Genomic DNA, 15,848 nt, shown 5'->3' on the forward strand with positions numbered 1-15,848 from the left:
TGTAAGGACAATCCTCATCTTGGACTGTGATCAGAATTCAAAGATGCACAATTAAACATCAATTTCACTTCCTTTACATATTCCTATAATTATAATTACTGGTGCCGATATCAAAAAGCACAACCAATGACCATTCAAGAACCAAGGATCTCAAGACGCCGTACTCCCGCCCCTCAAGTGCAAGGATTGTAAGTTCCCTCTGCAGAGAGCTGGAGGAGCACGTGGGCTCTCCTGATGCTCTGAGGCAAGCTTTGAGGCGCGACAGCGGGGAGATGACAACAGCCATTGCGAGTGCAGTCACCAGGGAAGTCAACCGTCTGGGTTCAATCGTACCCAAAGTCTCTGTCCGGCCACTCTCCTCAGACATCTGCCTAAGGACAGACCAGGACAAGGTCACGGTTAAGAGCCGATGTGGCTCGGCTGAGGTGAAGGCATCCCAACCGGTGTATATTATTGTTCACGTAGAGGCGGTGATGGATATCATTGTCCGGCTGCGCGCTCTGATTGTTCCTCGGACCCAGGATAAACTGGCCAGCTGGACCCTAGTTGAGGATGTGACCAACAAGCTGTCCAGTGCTCTGTGGGTGAGGGTGACTAGCAGGTGGAGGGAAGCAAATGTCTGCCTGAAGGCAACAGACATCTTTCAGTTGCTTGGAATCCAGAACACACTAGACAGTGAGAACCTCTCAGGAGAGTGCTCCATCTCACCACAGGACAATGCCAGAGTCCTGGAGATGATAAAGTTGCTGCAGAGGCGCCTTGATGGGACACCCTCAGAGTCCTCCATCCATATCACAGATGTGGCTTCACCCTTGGGCTTTCCTCTCCCTGTATCTCTCCATGCTGTTCAGTCGTGTGTATTTGCCACTGACAAAGACCTGAAGGCAGAAAGAGTGAAGGGAGTCTTTGAAAGCCTGAGATCCCAGTTTATGAGCTACTCCATCAAGCCTGTGAGTAACATCATTACCAGGGCAACAACAAAGATGGCTGCCTCCAAGCAGGTTAGTTTAGAGACACTCCAGGCAGCATCAGCAAAATCATCTGCTGTGGCTCAGAACCTTATTAGTTCGGTTTTATTTCAAGTTGCCAAGGTGTTCTGCTCTGATGACTTAGAGGGTCTGGGTGATCATCTCAGATGCCCCTCAACTTTGACCAGAGTTCTGACACCTTTGACCTCAGAGAAGGCTACACTGACACCTGCTGTTCTGAAGATCAGAAGGGAGATGTGTAAGGAAGTGGCCACTGAACTCCAGAGTTTCTTGATCAAGGAATCCCTTACTGGCACCCAGACACCATCCAATGGACATGCTTGCACTTCTGGTTCTGCCCCAAGGGAAGCTGTGCGGGACATCCTGAGGAAAACCAAAGAGGAGGCTTCCAACAAAAGCCTGAACAATATTTTCTCTGTTAATTTGGATGAGCGGCTCACAGACTCCATTGCTGATGCCTTATATCCAAAGCTGCATGACACATTGGAGTCCAAGAGAGAGCTGCAGGCTTCTTATTACAGCTCCCAGATCAGCTGCAGCCTCAGCCCCTTTGAAGTTGAGAGCAGCCTAGAGCTCCAGGAGTTCACTGACCCACTATCTGAGTCAGTATTGTGTCTCCTGGATAGGACATTTGGAGATAAAGCTCAGAACTTAAAGACAGGCGGGGGTGTTTTACAATATGTCACAGACCCAACCTATAAGAAGCTTTTGATTGGACCCCACACCAACGATGTCAATGTGGTTGTGCACACGATTGCAGTGGAGGAGTTGCCTGTTGAGGGTTGTATTGCGCAAAGTGAGGCCATTCATGGCCTTCACAAGAAGCAAGAGTTACCTTCCAGCACCAGTGACAGAGGGAATGAGACCCCGAGCCCTACTAATTGCCTGCTGGAGGGTGTAGTGGGCAAACTGATACGGAAGATGCTATTTCAGGGCCTTGACATCCCTGAGTTACCCATGAACGACAGCCACTCTGAGAGCTTTAAGCCACAGTATGAACTGATTGCGAAGCTTTGTCCTCTGATGGTAAGAACAATCATAGCTACAACCATAGCCAATCAACAACCTACTATTCAAGAAGCAGTGATGTCTTCCGACAACATCCATGTGAAAGAGCTGTGTGAGGCAGGTATCAAACCTCTCAAAGAGAACCATGTACCCGATGACTCAGAGACAAACATCATGGTCAGAAGGGCTTTGAGTGAAATTGAATCCTGTATGATTGAGACCTCCGCCAACGACTCTCCCAGTCTACATTCCACACCAGAGGTGGTTGTAGACCTGATCACCAAGCTGCTTCATGGGTATGAACTTCCCTCAGAGGACTTTGCATCACCTGTGTCATCCCCAACCACCACTCTCTCTGATGTGGCAATGGACATGGTGGTTTCTGTCCTTCGGGACCTGTCCGATTCCCCAGACGTTACCTCCGCATTGGAAATACATTTATGAGATCAATACATTATATTAGCCTAGCAACCTCGAGGTTCTTAGTCGAGATCTGACTGGAAAGAGTGTCCATCGAGGAGGTGGAGTGTTTGAAGGGAGAGTCCATTACCAGAGGTGTGTGTGTCTCCATGCCCAGGGGTCTCCAATCTCCCATCTGGCTACCAGGCTAAGAGAGACGGGTGAGAGAGAGAGGCAAATGGATGAAGATACCAACAGAAACACTGAGGTCCTACTGCTGCTTAAGCAACTATGAGTTGATATCAGCCCTAGGAGTGCCGCTGTTCCATCCTTACCTGTCCAATCACCGACCAGCGGATTCGGCGCTCCAGGCGCAGCTCCCTGCACACTTCTCTTTCCAGCTCCTCAAGCCTGAGGCGTCGTTTCACATCCCAAGCCAGTTCGGCCAAGTGAAGGTTCTTCCCCTCTTCCATTTCACTCTGAAACCTTCACATACAAGGGAACATCAAAAATGATTTACCTTCATTTTTCTACAACTCAAACTGTCCACCATATCTATTTCTTAAGTTATTGCTAGATAGGAGGTCAACGTGATTCCACACCTTTGCTTATGTTTTTTTAACACATTTGGGTAAAAGATTCTAATAACACTCACGTGTTCTTGAAGTAGTTTCTACCCTTGGCAATGAGCCATTCTCTAATATCCGTCAGTGAGATGTGGGAAGGAACCTCCCCTTGCTGCTGCAAGACTAGGAACTGCTTCAAAAGATTTTTCTGATAGGAGAGAGAGAGATTCATTTGCACCCTTGCCTTCCACAAGTTTTTCCTGGTGTTGTCACGTGATCAGAAAACCCTTTCCCGATCCATGAGCGACAGCAAGTTACATACACAGTTGAAATAAAACGCATGGAAAGGTGTGTCTTACAATATAGCTTTTGTGTTTTTATAATTGTGCATCTAGAAAGTAGACCACTCTAACCTGCTGGGCACAGCACTGCTTCTCCCACAGCAACTGAACTGACTTGATGTAGCTACTGTAGCGATTGTACTCTTTACACGTACACAGCACCTGAAAGGGAGGAGCCACAAAAGAGCCATTTTTAGAGGAAGTTCATGTGTACAAACACCCAATCCCAAATCTACCTCTAACCTCTACCCCAATATTGATTGATTTTGCCTTTATTTAACCAGGTAAGACATTAAGAACACATTCTCTTTTACAACCTGCACTAACAATGACCATATGCACTTGTAGATTTGGATTTGTGTAAACTAAGCAAAATGGCAAACATTTCACCTAGCCATCATATTGCTTACACCTGTCCAATTTTCTCAGTTCCATATAAGTGTCACTTTAAGATTTTGGAAAGAAAAAGGAGGTTTGCCATGCCTTCTCATTTGAGGTGATGAGGCCTTGCTTCACCAGCCGCTTCTTCCTTTCCGGATGGCGGAAAAAACTCTTCAGGTGTTTGTCGTGGAGGCAGTTATAACTAACATCCATGACTCTCATGTTGGGGTCCAACAGGTCAAACCCGGGGGTCTCCTGATGGAGCTGTGGATTGTGTTTTAACAAACCTCAATGTCAGGGCAATGGATACTACAGTGGGAATGGTTGTGGAATTAGGACTGGAAATGGGAAGTCATTAAAAATATATAATTAGGTAACATTTCATTTGAAAGAAATTGAGGATCTCAGATCATTTGGAATGTCATACTATCACACTAACCTTCTCCCCCAGTTTTCCTCTGAAGAATACAGGGAATGTCCTCTCTGGGGCTTCCTGTAACCCCTACAAATACAGAGACAATCATGACAAAACTTTTTAGACGTGGGGTTTTGATAGTAGACCCCATCCCTGTCACTTGGTTTGCAATAATTCCCCCTTTTGCCAATTCACTTTGCATGAAAAATGTTGAATCAAGCTCATATCTAAAACAAATTTGTTTGATCCATTTACATTGTTAAACTATTCTTAAAGTAGTCAACTAGCCGTAGGCCTACATGATGACTGATTCTGTAGGCTACATATTCATCTCATAGACTTTCATCATCCATCTTTAGAATTATACAAATGTGAAGCGATATTAATATGAAGAACGAACAAAGCATTATCCTAGGCCTACTCACATTTTCTTCTTCTTTGCCCGCACTTTTTGACATAGTAGGCATATTGACTAATATTGTAAACAAGTGATGTCATAACTGAAACTTGATTAAACTGTGTCTCCAGAAAAGGTAGGCCCTATGCCCCCCAAACGTCCGCTATCTGATAGACCTATGTTGTTGTACTGATATAAACACTATGAAAGGATATTGTAGCCTTAACCTATTGATATAGTCTACAGGCTTATTTATGGTGTGCCCGCTCCATAAAGCGCAGCTCCAGTTGTGCCTGGGCTTGCTGCAACAGGTGCACTCTGTTGCCAAGCCTTCCACAGAATCATACCTCAACCCTAAAATGTGATCCACATGTATTCGATTTCGAAACTGTCAAGTTATTTGCAGTGATGGATTTAAAGCATTATCACGACTAACAGGCTGACTACACCAAATGAATTTAGAAATCTATATTATTCAATTATTGCACCCACACTGCTTGGGCGCGCCAACGAGCGTCTGCATAGCAAAGGGCTAAAATAGAAGTCAGTTCTATTTCTGATGCAGATCGCACTGCAAGTCCTGCCTCTCCCATCTCCTCATTGGTTTATAGAAGCAGGTACCCACGTGCCATCTCCTCATTGGTTATACCCAAGTGGGTGACTGAAAAACGAACGAGGTCAGTGGCGGTAACGCACCTAATTTATGAAAGTTGCCAATCGCAATATAAAATCAAGAGAAGAAAAAGCCTGGAAGGAGGAGAGATGACTAGAAACGATTCGGTTGACCGTTTTATGTGTGAATTAATTGGTGGAGTAGAGGACCTTGGTTCACATAGGGTCATGTCTGGCGAGTCAGTGGACACGTTTCCTGCCTCTATTGTATTGTGTTTTGGAGAAAATGGGGGCCGTATTAGCAGTAACTGCAAAAGGTTACTGTGAAACCAAGGTAAATGGCAGTAACTGAACTTAGTGCTTTTTAGCTTGGTTTCAACCTGCCCTTGGCTGCAGTTACTGCGTTTTACCTTGGTATCATATCATTTTATTCTGATAGTGATGCAATCGAACCTGTATGACACTGACTGACAGCTACACACACATACATTGCTAATCTAGGGATACAACACCATGGCACAGCATTCCCAGGGGGAAATGATGGTTGAACTTGCTCTGAAACGCCGATATCCAGACACTGGTAAGAACCAGCTATCTAAGTAGATCTGACATCAAAATTAATTAGCTAGCTAGTAAGCTAAGCTAGCTAGCGAGCATAGACTAACAATGCAACCTGCTCTCATAAGATATCTGCAATTGATACTAACGTCAATCTATTAGCCATATAATGACTTATATTCTGAAATTTCATCTGATGGGTTCTCTGAATCAGTACACCATACACACGATTTCTAGCCAGTGACAGCCACCTAGCTAAAACTGACGCGCCCCTACCAAAAGGTCAAAACCTACCTAGCTAGCATTAGCATGAAGCAATAGATTTGTGCTACATGTTCCCATAAGAGATGATCAGAAGTTTATACTAGCTTCAATCTATTATACCTATAATTCATATAATCCTTGTAGTTGTATTCTGACATTCAATGGGTTATTTGAATCTGTAACGTTACACCACACACACGATCTCTAGCCAGCTGACGGTCAGTTGGACGTGCACCCCATACTGAATTGTCAAAAGCCACGCACACTCGTTTTCCGGATGAGCGCACACACAGCATTGCTAGCTCATTAATAATATATCTACTCACATGTTCAGGGTTTCTGGTTTTCTTTTATATTCCAGTATTGCGTGACTGTCCTGGTCAGGAAAGTTAAAATCCCAAATTGTATCCATCCCCTTTGTTGGTGGCATATGTTATTAGTACAACAAGCGTTGACATGCCAAACGTGTGCTCAATGTGTCTGCTTCAGTGGCATCTTTACATGAATGCGGAAAAAACTGTTTTGCATGACTTCCACCAATCCCTGTGGTCTAGATGATTAGTATCTATGCGGATCAAAATTGCCTTGTGAGGGTGTATTAGGACAGTACAACCACGTCAATACTAGGTTTTATTCCTGTTAATGTCCTTCCATGTAATTGTTTTGTTATTTGTAAATAAAAATGAATATGTAAGAGCCTTTTTGGGAGCAGGGGATTTACACATAACCTCAGACATGCACCCTTTTCCATACATTTTTCAGTGTAATCAATACAAAAACGGTCTACAGTCAATCATTTCAAGGCTAGGCCTATAGCGATAGAAATTGACTTACTTTTCGGGCCTCGTCGCTGTCCATGCTACAGGTCTAGTCTACGTTGGTCTCCAAAATGAGCCGGTAAAACATCGTACTTCATCTGAGGTCGCCAAAGCTTGAATGCTACTGAATATTAAACTGGCTTAGAAATAAGAATGAAGAGAAATTCAAAACTACAATTGAAATTATTGCGTCACAATACCAGGCAGCCGTTGGCAGTGTACCCATGAGTTTACCAGTCAATTTCCAGGGTTAGAGTTCCAAGCCCATTCTATTCATTCTTATTTCTGTGAGCCCAGGCCTACCCCCATTATGGTGTAATTTGCAGTCCACATCATTAAGCATAAATCATAGACCACAGACGCTGAGACGCACTATTTTGCTGAAAATATATAGATTTTACCCTTTGGTGTAAACTATACAGTACCAGTCAGAAGTTTGGATGCACCCACTCATTCAAGGGTTTTTCTTTATTTTTACTATGTTCTACATTGTAAAATAGTGAAGACATCAAAACTATGAAACACATATGGATTCATGTAGTAACCAAAAAAGTGTTAAACAAATCAAAATATATTTTATATTTGAGATTCTTCAAAGTAGCCACCCTTTGCCTTGATAACAGCTTTGCACACTCTTGGCATTCTATCAGCCAGCTTCACCTGGAATGCTTTTCCAACAGTCTTGAAAGAGTTCCCACATATGGTGAGCAATTGTTGGCTGCTTTTCCTTCACTCTGCGGTCCAATTAATCTCAAACCATCTCAATTGGGTTGAGATCAGGTGATTGTGGAGGCCAGGTCATCTGGTGCATCACTCCATCACTCATCTTGGTCAAATAGCCCTTACACAGCCTGGAGGTGGGTTAGGTCATTGTCCTGTTGAAAAACAAATGACACTCCCACTAAACACAGACCAGATGGGCTGGCGTATCGCTGCAGAATGCGGTGGTAGCCATGCTGGTTAAGTGTGCCTTGAACTCTAAATAAAGCAAAGCACACCCACACCATCACACCTCCTCCTCCATGCTTCACGGTGGAAATCACACATGCAGAAATTATCCATTCACCTACTCTGCGTCTCACAAAGACACGGCCGTTGGATCCAAGAATCTCAAATCGCAGGCTGTCAAATCAAAAGGCACTCCTTCGATAAAGTTGTTTTTGACTAAAATGAAAACATGTCATTTTCACAAGGTTGTGGAGTAACATGTACAACTACCTATTATTGGCTCAAATTTGGGTTGTGCCTTTAGATTGACAATATTAACAACCAATGCAAGAATTTTCCACTTCTCAAACCCCGCCCTGGTCTTCTTGGTTTGATTCAGAAGCATTCAAGAAAGTCTTGTGATGTTGCTCCTCTTGGTTCAGAAATTCTGATGTAACATTAAGCCTGTTAGAAGACATTTACAGGATAAATGTACAGGAATCCTAGACTCTCAGCCTGTATCTTTGGTGCTAAGCTATCAATGCTAGTTAGCTAAGTATCTAAACCTGCTGCATCTGAAATAACTATTGTTTAATGTTAAATACAGCCTCAGTGACTGTTCAAGCAAACAACACTGGAGGCCTATTGGAACTAATAAAAAGTATGAAGTTTACAAGTAATTAAATACAAAAAATATAGGCTATTTGGAAAGGACACAATGGCTGCAACTTCGGTCGGTGATGGTGGGAGTTGTTTTGCCGAATGGACCCATAGGAGTTTGATCCTTGAAAAACAGAAAAATATTGAGTAACTACTCTCATTCTACAGGTTTTTAAGTATCTAGTTACAGACGTTAGACTAAAACATCCAGAGGAACACATAGCAGGGAGCTCCAATATGATCAGTAAACTAGACCGGTTATATAGATCGCTGAAAATTACTGTCAATCATTTCTTGTATTAGTCATCTCAGGGATGGTACATGAAAAATGTAGCAGAAGCAATTTCCGGTTTAGCTCCTCACTAAACAGTCTATAGACATGAAATCAGAAAATTACACAACTGAGTAGGACAAAATAAAACCACCAAAACTCGCAATCGAAAAAAAACTATCAGGGAAATTAAAGATCCAAGTCATCTACCCAAAGGTAGTAACTGCAGGCAAGAGCGAAATGGATTCAATAGGGTTGGCTGTTTGAAGAGTTAAAACGAAAGACTATTTATTTATTTTTTTTATTATTATTTTTTTTTTATCCCCTTTTCTCCCCAATTTTCGTGGTATCCAATCGCTAGTAATTACTATCTTGTCTCATCGCTACAACTCCCGTACGGGCTTGGGAGAGACGAAGGTCGAAAGCCATGCGTCCTCCGAGGCACAACCCAACCAAGCCGCACTGCTTCTTTAACACAGCGCGCCTCCAACCCGGAAGCCAGCCACACCAATGTGTCGGAGGAAACACCGTGCACCTGGCCCCCTTGGCTAGCGCGCACTGCGCCCAGCCCACCACAGGAGTCGCTGGAGCGCGATGAGACAAGGAAATCCCTACCGGCCAAACCCTCCCTATCCCGGACGACGCTAGCCCAATTGGGCGTCGCCCCACGGACCTCCCGGTCGCGGCCGGCTGCGACAGAGCCTGGGGGCGAACCCAGAGACTCTGGTGGCGCAGTGCGATGAAAACGAAAGACTATTTTTAAATTAGTTTTCAAATAATTTGTTCTGCTTTTAAATTAGTTCTGCTCCTTTTGTTTACAAATCTACAAACGATTCTCTCAACATCCATCACTTCTCTCATTCTTCACATTTTCAACTTTATTTCTGATATTTACGATTTATTTCATTTTGAATTCAATACTTAAGGCGTGAAATTGAATCCATATTTTTTCCCCAAACAATATACAATATTGTTGCATTCCCACCCCTCCCCCATAACATCATAATAAACATCAAGGGCGTTTTACTAAGACATATGCAATGTACACAACTGATAACTGCTCCCAAAAAAACATGACACTGCCCTTGCCACCAAACTATACTTGATTTTCAGCACAGGGAAAGACCTCAAATTAAAAATATATTTATGTGATCAAGACAAAGGAGATGATTGTGGACTACAGGAAAAATTATGCACGGCTGAAATGCGGTCACTCTCCATCTTTACCCCTGAAGTGGAAATGCGGTACCCTAGGAAGGAGACGGACTGTTGGAAGAACAGACATTTCTCAGCCTTGATGTACAGGTTTTGATATGTTTTACACTTTTTTGGTTATGTCACGTTCCTGACCTGTTTTCCTTTGTTTTGTATTCATTTTAGTTGGTCAGGGCGTGAGTTGGGTGGGTTTGTCTATGTTTGTATTTCTATGTGGGGTTTTGTGTTCGGCCTGGTATGATTCTCAATTAGAGACAGGTGTGTATTGTTTGTCTCTAATTGAGAGTCATACAAAGGCAGCCAGGGTTTCACTGGTGTTTTGTGGGTGTTTGTTCCTGTGTCAGTGTTTGGGCCACACAGGACGGTTGAAGGTTTGTTAGTTTGTTGTTTTGTAGTTTGTAGTGTCTTGTTTGCTGTTCTTCATTAAAAGATGGCTTATTTCCCTCAATCCGCATCTTGGTCCTATCCATGCTCCTTCTCGTCTAAGGGGGAGAACAACATTGACTGCCTTTACAGGTTACTACATGATTCCATTTGTGTTATTTCATAGTTTTGATGCCTTCACTATTATTCAACAATGTAGAAAATAGTAAAAATAAAGAAAAACCCTTGAATGAGTAGGTGTTCTAATAGCAATAAGGCACCTCTGAGGTTTGTGGTATATGTTCAATATACCACCCCTCCTTGGGCCTTATTGCTTAAATAACCCATATCTCTTTTATAACAGGATATTATCATTGACTATAATGAAAATGCATGTATGAATGAGTCTGATTTACCGTTTTCAATGGCAGGTTCACCTTCTGAAGCCGGATAAGGTTCCCAAAGCGTGCTGCGCACCCACCAAGCTCAGTCCCATCTCTGTACTCTTCCACGATGACAACAACAACGTGATACTAAAGAAGCATCGCAACATGGTGGTCAAGACCTATGGATGCCTGTGACACCAGTGGTAGCCCATCGATCTATTCTACAACATTTTAATCAACTTGATTGCTATTGTTCCAAAAGATACAAACAGGGTAATATAACTTGCAACCAGCAGTTGATAGCAATAATCTGTCAATATGCTGATAAATAGTATGTATCTATTATATTGATTTTGAGTCAGAGTGGTATATGAACAACACCCATTGGACTTATAACCATACTTCACTTTTGATTAACTAAACTATTCAAATCTACAGTAATTCAGATAATTACATCCCCCCTTCATGTCATATATTCTGTGACCAATCAAAGCTGCAAAGTACTGTATCATAAATGCAATCAATGCTAAAATTCAACCCTTTTGATGGCTATAATATCTTGTTGAACCATGAATTTCTCATTGTCTCTTTTAGATGTACTAAACATGGTTTGCAAAACGTACACGTTTTTTTCTTCTTCTTTAATCATACTTTTAACCAGTACAAGTTAGTAACAATGGAAAATGGCAACAACATTTTTTTGGGCCATTTTTGTATGTACAGAGGAACAAACACACAGTGATGTATGGCCTTGTCAACAGATATCTGGAGGACTGTATACTGCTATATTTGTAATAAAATAAACTACACTGAACAAAAAAACGCAACATGTAAAAGGTTGGTCCCATGTTTCATGAGCTGAAATGAAAGATCCCGAAAATGTTCTATAAGCCTAAAAAAAAAAATGCTGAGCATTTCGCCATTGCCAAGATAATCCATCCACATTGAAAGGTGCACCATATCAAGAAGCTGATTAAACAGCATGATCATTACACAGGTGCACCTTTTGCTGGGGACAAAAGGCCACTAAAATGTGCAGTTTTGTCACAACACAATGCCACAGATCTCTGAAGTTCTGAGGGAATGTGCAATTTGGTATGCGGACTGCAGGAATGTCCACCAGAGCTGCTGCCAGAGAATTTAATGTTCATTTCTCTACCATAAGTCGCCTCCAACGTCATTTTAGAGAATTTGGCAGTACATCCAACCGACAATTTTCCTGTCCTGCTAGCCATTCAAAATGTAACGATTACTTTTGGGTGTCAGGGAAAATGTATGGAGAATAAAGTACATTCTTTTCCTTAGAAATGTAGTGAAGTAAAAGTAAAAGTTGTCAAAACTATAAATAGTAAAGTACAGATACCCCCCAAAACTACTTAAGTAGTACTTGAAAGTAATTTTTACTTCAGTACTTTACACCACTGTAGGTGCTTCAATAGAGTCAGACGTTCAGGGGTGGTTGGACATATAAGATGGGGTGCTGGTGAGCCCCCATTTTAGGTCGTCACACAAATATTCCCCCACCCATGTCCAGGGGTCTCAGTGTTATGTCCCTTGAAATATATGTACTTTTGGTAATACTTTGTGAGTAGGCAACAAATACAATCATCTTAAATTGACATGTTGAATTTTTTTGCCATAGTAAATGGTGTATTGCGCAAATTTCCCTAATGCGGACAGTTTGTGTTACTACCTTACACAAGCTTGCATTTTCACCCTATAAGACAAAATTTTTACCTCAGATTGGTGATGTTAGTCTAAAAGTGTATGGACATCACGATGACATAAGATTGATTGTTTTAATCAGATCAATATCTTAGGTTTTGTACCATTGATTTTTCTAAGCGCTGGGATGCGCAGAACTTAGAACGCAGAGTTAATGAAATGCCCAGGAAATGGCACAGAAAATTTGGGGGTGGTCTTTCCATAAAAGTCAATGGCCACACACCAATACATGGATTTGACAGTCAAACTATTACTTAAATAGCAGTCAACTGTTGTCACCGTTGTTATTCTATAGAGGGTCGTGATTCATTTAGGTTAACTAACAAAAAAAGTGGTCTGGTCCCTTTTCCATGATGGAAGCCTCCCGAAATCAACATCCACTATTCCAAAATATAGATATAAGCCTTCAAGTACTCATCTAACCAATTTCTTCAGGGCCAGCTAGGCCCCCTGTCGCCCCCCAAGCGCCCTGAATCCCAACCCCCATAAGAAGAAGCCCAAATACGACCTGCCATTGCCCAGTATACATACAAGGTCAGGGGACAACACTGTTTTTTTGTCTTGTAGTTAAACTTGTTCTATGCACAGTTTAAAGGGATAGTTCATCCCAATTACAAAATTACTTAAGTCGCGTTTACATTTCATTTGAAATCCAATGCATCCAAAGTGTACATTAGTCTTTCCTGGTTCATGACATATTTTTTGGTCCCTTTCGGATCACAGCCATGTCAACAGTGGGCGTCAGGCTTGTAAGAGACATGAATTATATGTGAGATTCAGTGAACAAGGCTGGAAGGTGAGATTCTATCTCTCTTAACTACTCATTGTACTGAATAGATAATCATGAGCTAACATTGTACCACCTTATTTGCTGTAACACACAGTTAGTATTTTTTAGGGAAGCAAGGCATTTGTGTAGGATGTGCATTGTAGAGTATGTTCTTTGCATTCTTTATCATGTATTTCTCATAGAAAGAGTCTATTCATCTAATCTTGTCATTCGATTTCTATGGTGTTTCTCTCCATTAGGACTGGGTATTGGCTCCTACGGGTTACTCTGCCTTCTACTGTGATGGAGAATGCCTCTACCCTCTGTGTTCCTGCATGAACTCCACCACCCACACTATGATCCAACTAGTGGTCAGTATGCACTACTACACCCTCTCTCACATGAACGCTAACATTACTGGTTTCAGTGGGAAAGATGGTAGATGGTTCAGACATTAATGGCAAATATAAAAAACTAAGATACCCAAGTTACTGGAGTCTACAATGGCAGACTGTTAATGTAGAGTAGGAATAGTGAGAAGTAACATTCAAGGCTGAAGCAATTACCCCCTATAGTGGTATACTTTATACTGTACCAGGTTACTACACACTGATAATACAAAACATTGAGGACACCTGCTCTTTCCATGACATAGACTGACCAAGTGAAAGCTATGATCCCTTATTGATGTCACTTGTTGAATCCACTTCAATCAGTGTAGATGAAGGGGAGTTAAAGAACAATTTTAAAACCTTGAGAGAATTGAGACATGGATTGTGTGTGTCATTCAGAGGGTGAATGGGCAAGAAAAAAGATTTAACTGCCTTTGAACAGGGTATGGTAGTAGGTGCCAGGCACACTGGGTTAAGTGTGGCCAAGGCTTTTGACTCTGTCAATCACCACATCCTCATCGGTAGACTAGACAGCCTTGGTTTCTCTAATGATTGCCTCGCCTGGTTCACCAACTACTTCTCTGATCGAGTTCAGTGTGTCAAATCGGAGGGTCTGTTGTCCGGGCCTCTGGCAGTCTCTATGGGGGGGCCACAGGGTTCAATTCTTGGACCGACTCTCTTCTCTGTATACATCAATGATGTCGCTCTTGCTGCTGGTGAGTCTCTGATCCACCTCTACGCAGACGACACTATTCTGTATATTTCTGGCCCTTCTTTTGACACTGTGTTAACCCTCCAGGCGAGCTTCAATGCCATACAACTTTCCTTCCGTGGCCTCCAATTGCTCTTAAATACAAGTAAAACTAAATGCATGCTCTTCAACCGATCGCTGCCTGCACCTGCCCGCCTGTCCAACATCACTACTCTAGACGGCTTTGACTTAGAATATGTGGACAACTACAAATACCTAGGTGTCTGGTTAGACTGTAAACTCTCCTTCCAGACTCACATCAAACATCTCCAATCCAAAGTTAAATCTAGAATTGGCTTCCTATTCCGCAACAAAGCATCCTTCACTCATGCTGCCAAACATACCCTTGTAAAACTGACTATCCTACCAATTCTCGACTTCGGTGGTCATTTACAAAATAGCCTCCAATACCCTACTCAATAAATTGGATGCAGTCTATCATAGTGCCATCCGTTTTGTCACCAAAGCCCCTTACACTACCCACCACTGCGACCTGTACACTCTCGTTGGCTGGCCCTCGCTTCATACTCGTCGCCAAACCCACTGGCTCCAGGTCATGTACAAGACCCTGCTAGGTAAAGTCCCCCCTTATCTCAGCTCGCTGGTCACCATAGCAGCACCTACCTGTAGCACGCGCTCCAGCAGGTATATCTCTCTGGTCACCCCCAAAACCAATTCTTCCTTTGGCCGCCTCTCCTTCCAGTTCTCTGCTGCCAATGACTGGAACGAACTACAAAAATCTCTGAAACTGGAAACACTTATCACCCTCACTAGCTTTAAGCACCAGCTGTCAGAGCAGCTCATAGATTACTGCACCTGTACATAGCCCATCTATAATTTAGCCCAAATGACTACCTCTTTACCTAATGTATTCATTTATTTATTTTTGCTCCTTTGCACCCCATTATTTCTATCTCTACTTTGCACTTTCTTCCACTGCAAACCAACCATTCCAGTGTTTTTTTGTTACTTGCTATATTGTATTTACTTCGCCACCATGGCCTTTTTATATTTTTATTTTGTTTGCCTTCACCTCCCTTATCTCACTTGCTCACATTGTATATAGACTTATTTTTCACTGTATTATTGACTGTATGTTTGTTCTACTCCATGTGTAACTATGTGTTGTTGTATGTATCGAACTGCTTTGCTTTATCTTGGCCAGGTCGCAATTGTAAATGAGAACGTGTTCTCAATTTGCCTACCTGGTTAAATAAAGGTGAAATAAATAAAATAAGTGTCAAGAACTGCAACACTGCTGGTTTTTTCATGCTCAACAGTTTCCCATGTGTATCAAGAATGGTCCACCACCCAAAGGACGTCCAGCCAACTTGACACATGGGCCAGCATCCGTGTGAAACGCTTAGGGGAGCTTATAGAGTCCATGCTCCGACGAATTGGGGCTGTTCTGAGGGAAAAGGGTGTGCAACTCAATATTAGGAAGATGTTCCTAATGTTTTGTGCACTCAGTGTATGTAGTCCTACATGTTTTTAAATAGTACAGTATCACAACCCACAGTACAAAACCATATAAAGTGTGGGCCTGTAGTATCTGTAAATCAACTAAACGTTTATTTATTTCCAAATGCAGAAAGTAAAGCATCATTGTTCATGTAATAATCTAATATTAGCATTATAACT

The 15,848-nt window shown here is 42.3% G+C and overlaps 1 protein-coding gene across 1 annotated transcript; it reads right to left on the minus strand.

The window, feature by feature from the left end:
• Window positions 1-2,451: 2,451 nt before the first annotated feature.
• LOC129848785 (fibrous sheath-interacting protein 2-like) lies at window positions 2,452-7,324 on the minus strand. Its single transcript, XM_055915880.1, has 7 exons — window positions 6,765-7,324; window positions 4,124-4,186; window positions 3,787-3,948; window positions 3,376-3,465; window positions 3,052-3,170; window positions 2,732-2,882; window positions 2,452-2,604 (listed from the first exon to the last, which is right to left on the minus strand). Exons 1-7 carry the CDS (start codon window positions 6,786-6,788, stop codon window positions 2,452-2,454), a joined length of 762 nt encoding a protein of 253 aa, XP_055771855.1. The 5' UTR covers window positions 6,789-7,324.
• Between the last annotated feature and the right edge of the window lie 8,524 nt (window positions 7,325-15,848).

Source organism: Salvelinus fontinalis, unplaced genomic scaffold (assembly GCF_029448725.1).
Source record: "Salvelinus fontinalis isolate EN_2023a unplaced genomic scaffold, ASM2944872v1 scaffold_1174, whole genome shotgun sequence".
NCBI lineage: Eukaryota > Metazoa > Chordata > Actinopteri > Salmoniformes > Salmonidae > Salvelinus > Salvelinus fontinalis.

Coding starts and splice junctions, on each gene's coding strand:
- LOC129848785 (XM_055915880.1), bottom strand. CDS start 6,788: ATGGACAGCGACGAGGCCCGAAAA. Junction 3,949..4,123: donor GAGGAAAACTGGGGGAGAAG/GTTAGTGTGATA, acceptor CACAATCCACAG/CTCCATCAGGAGACCCCCGG. Junction 2,605..2,731: donor GCTGGTCGGTGATTGGACAG/GTAAGGATGGAA, acceptor CGTCTCTCTTAG/CCTGGTAGCCAGATGGGAGA.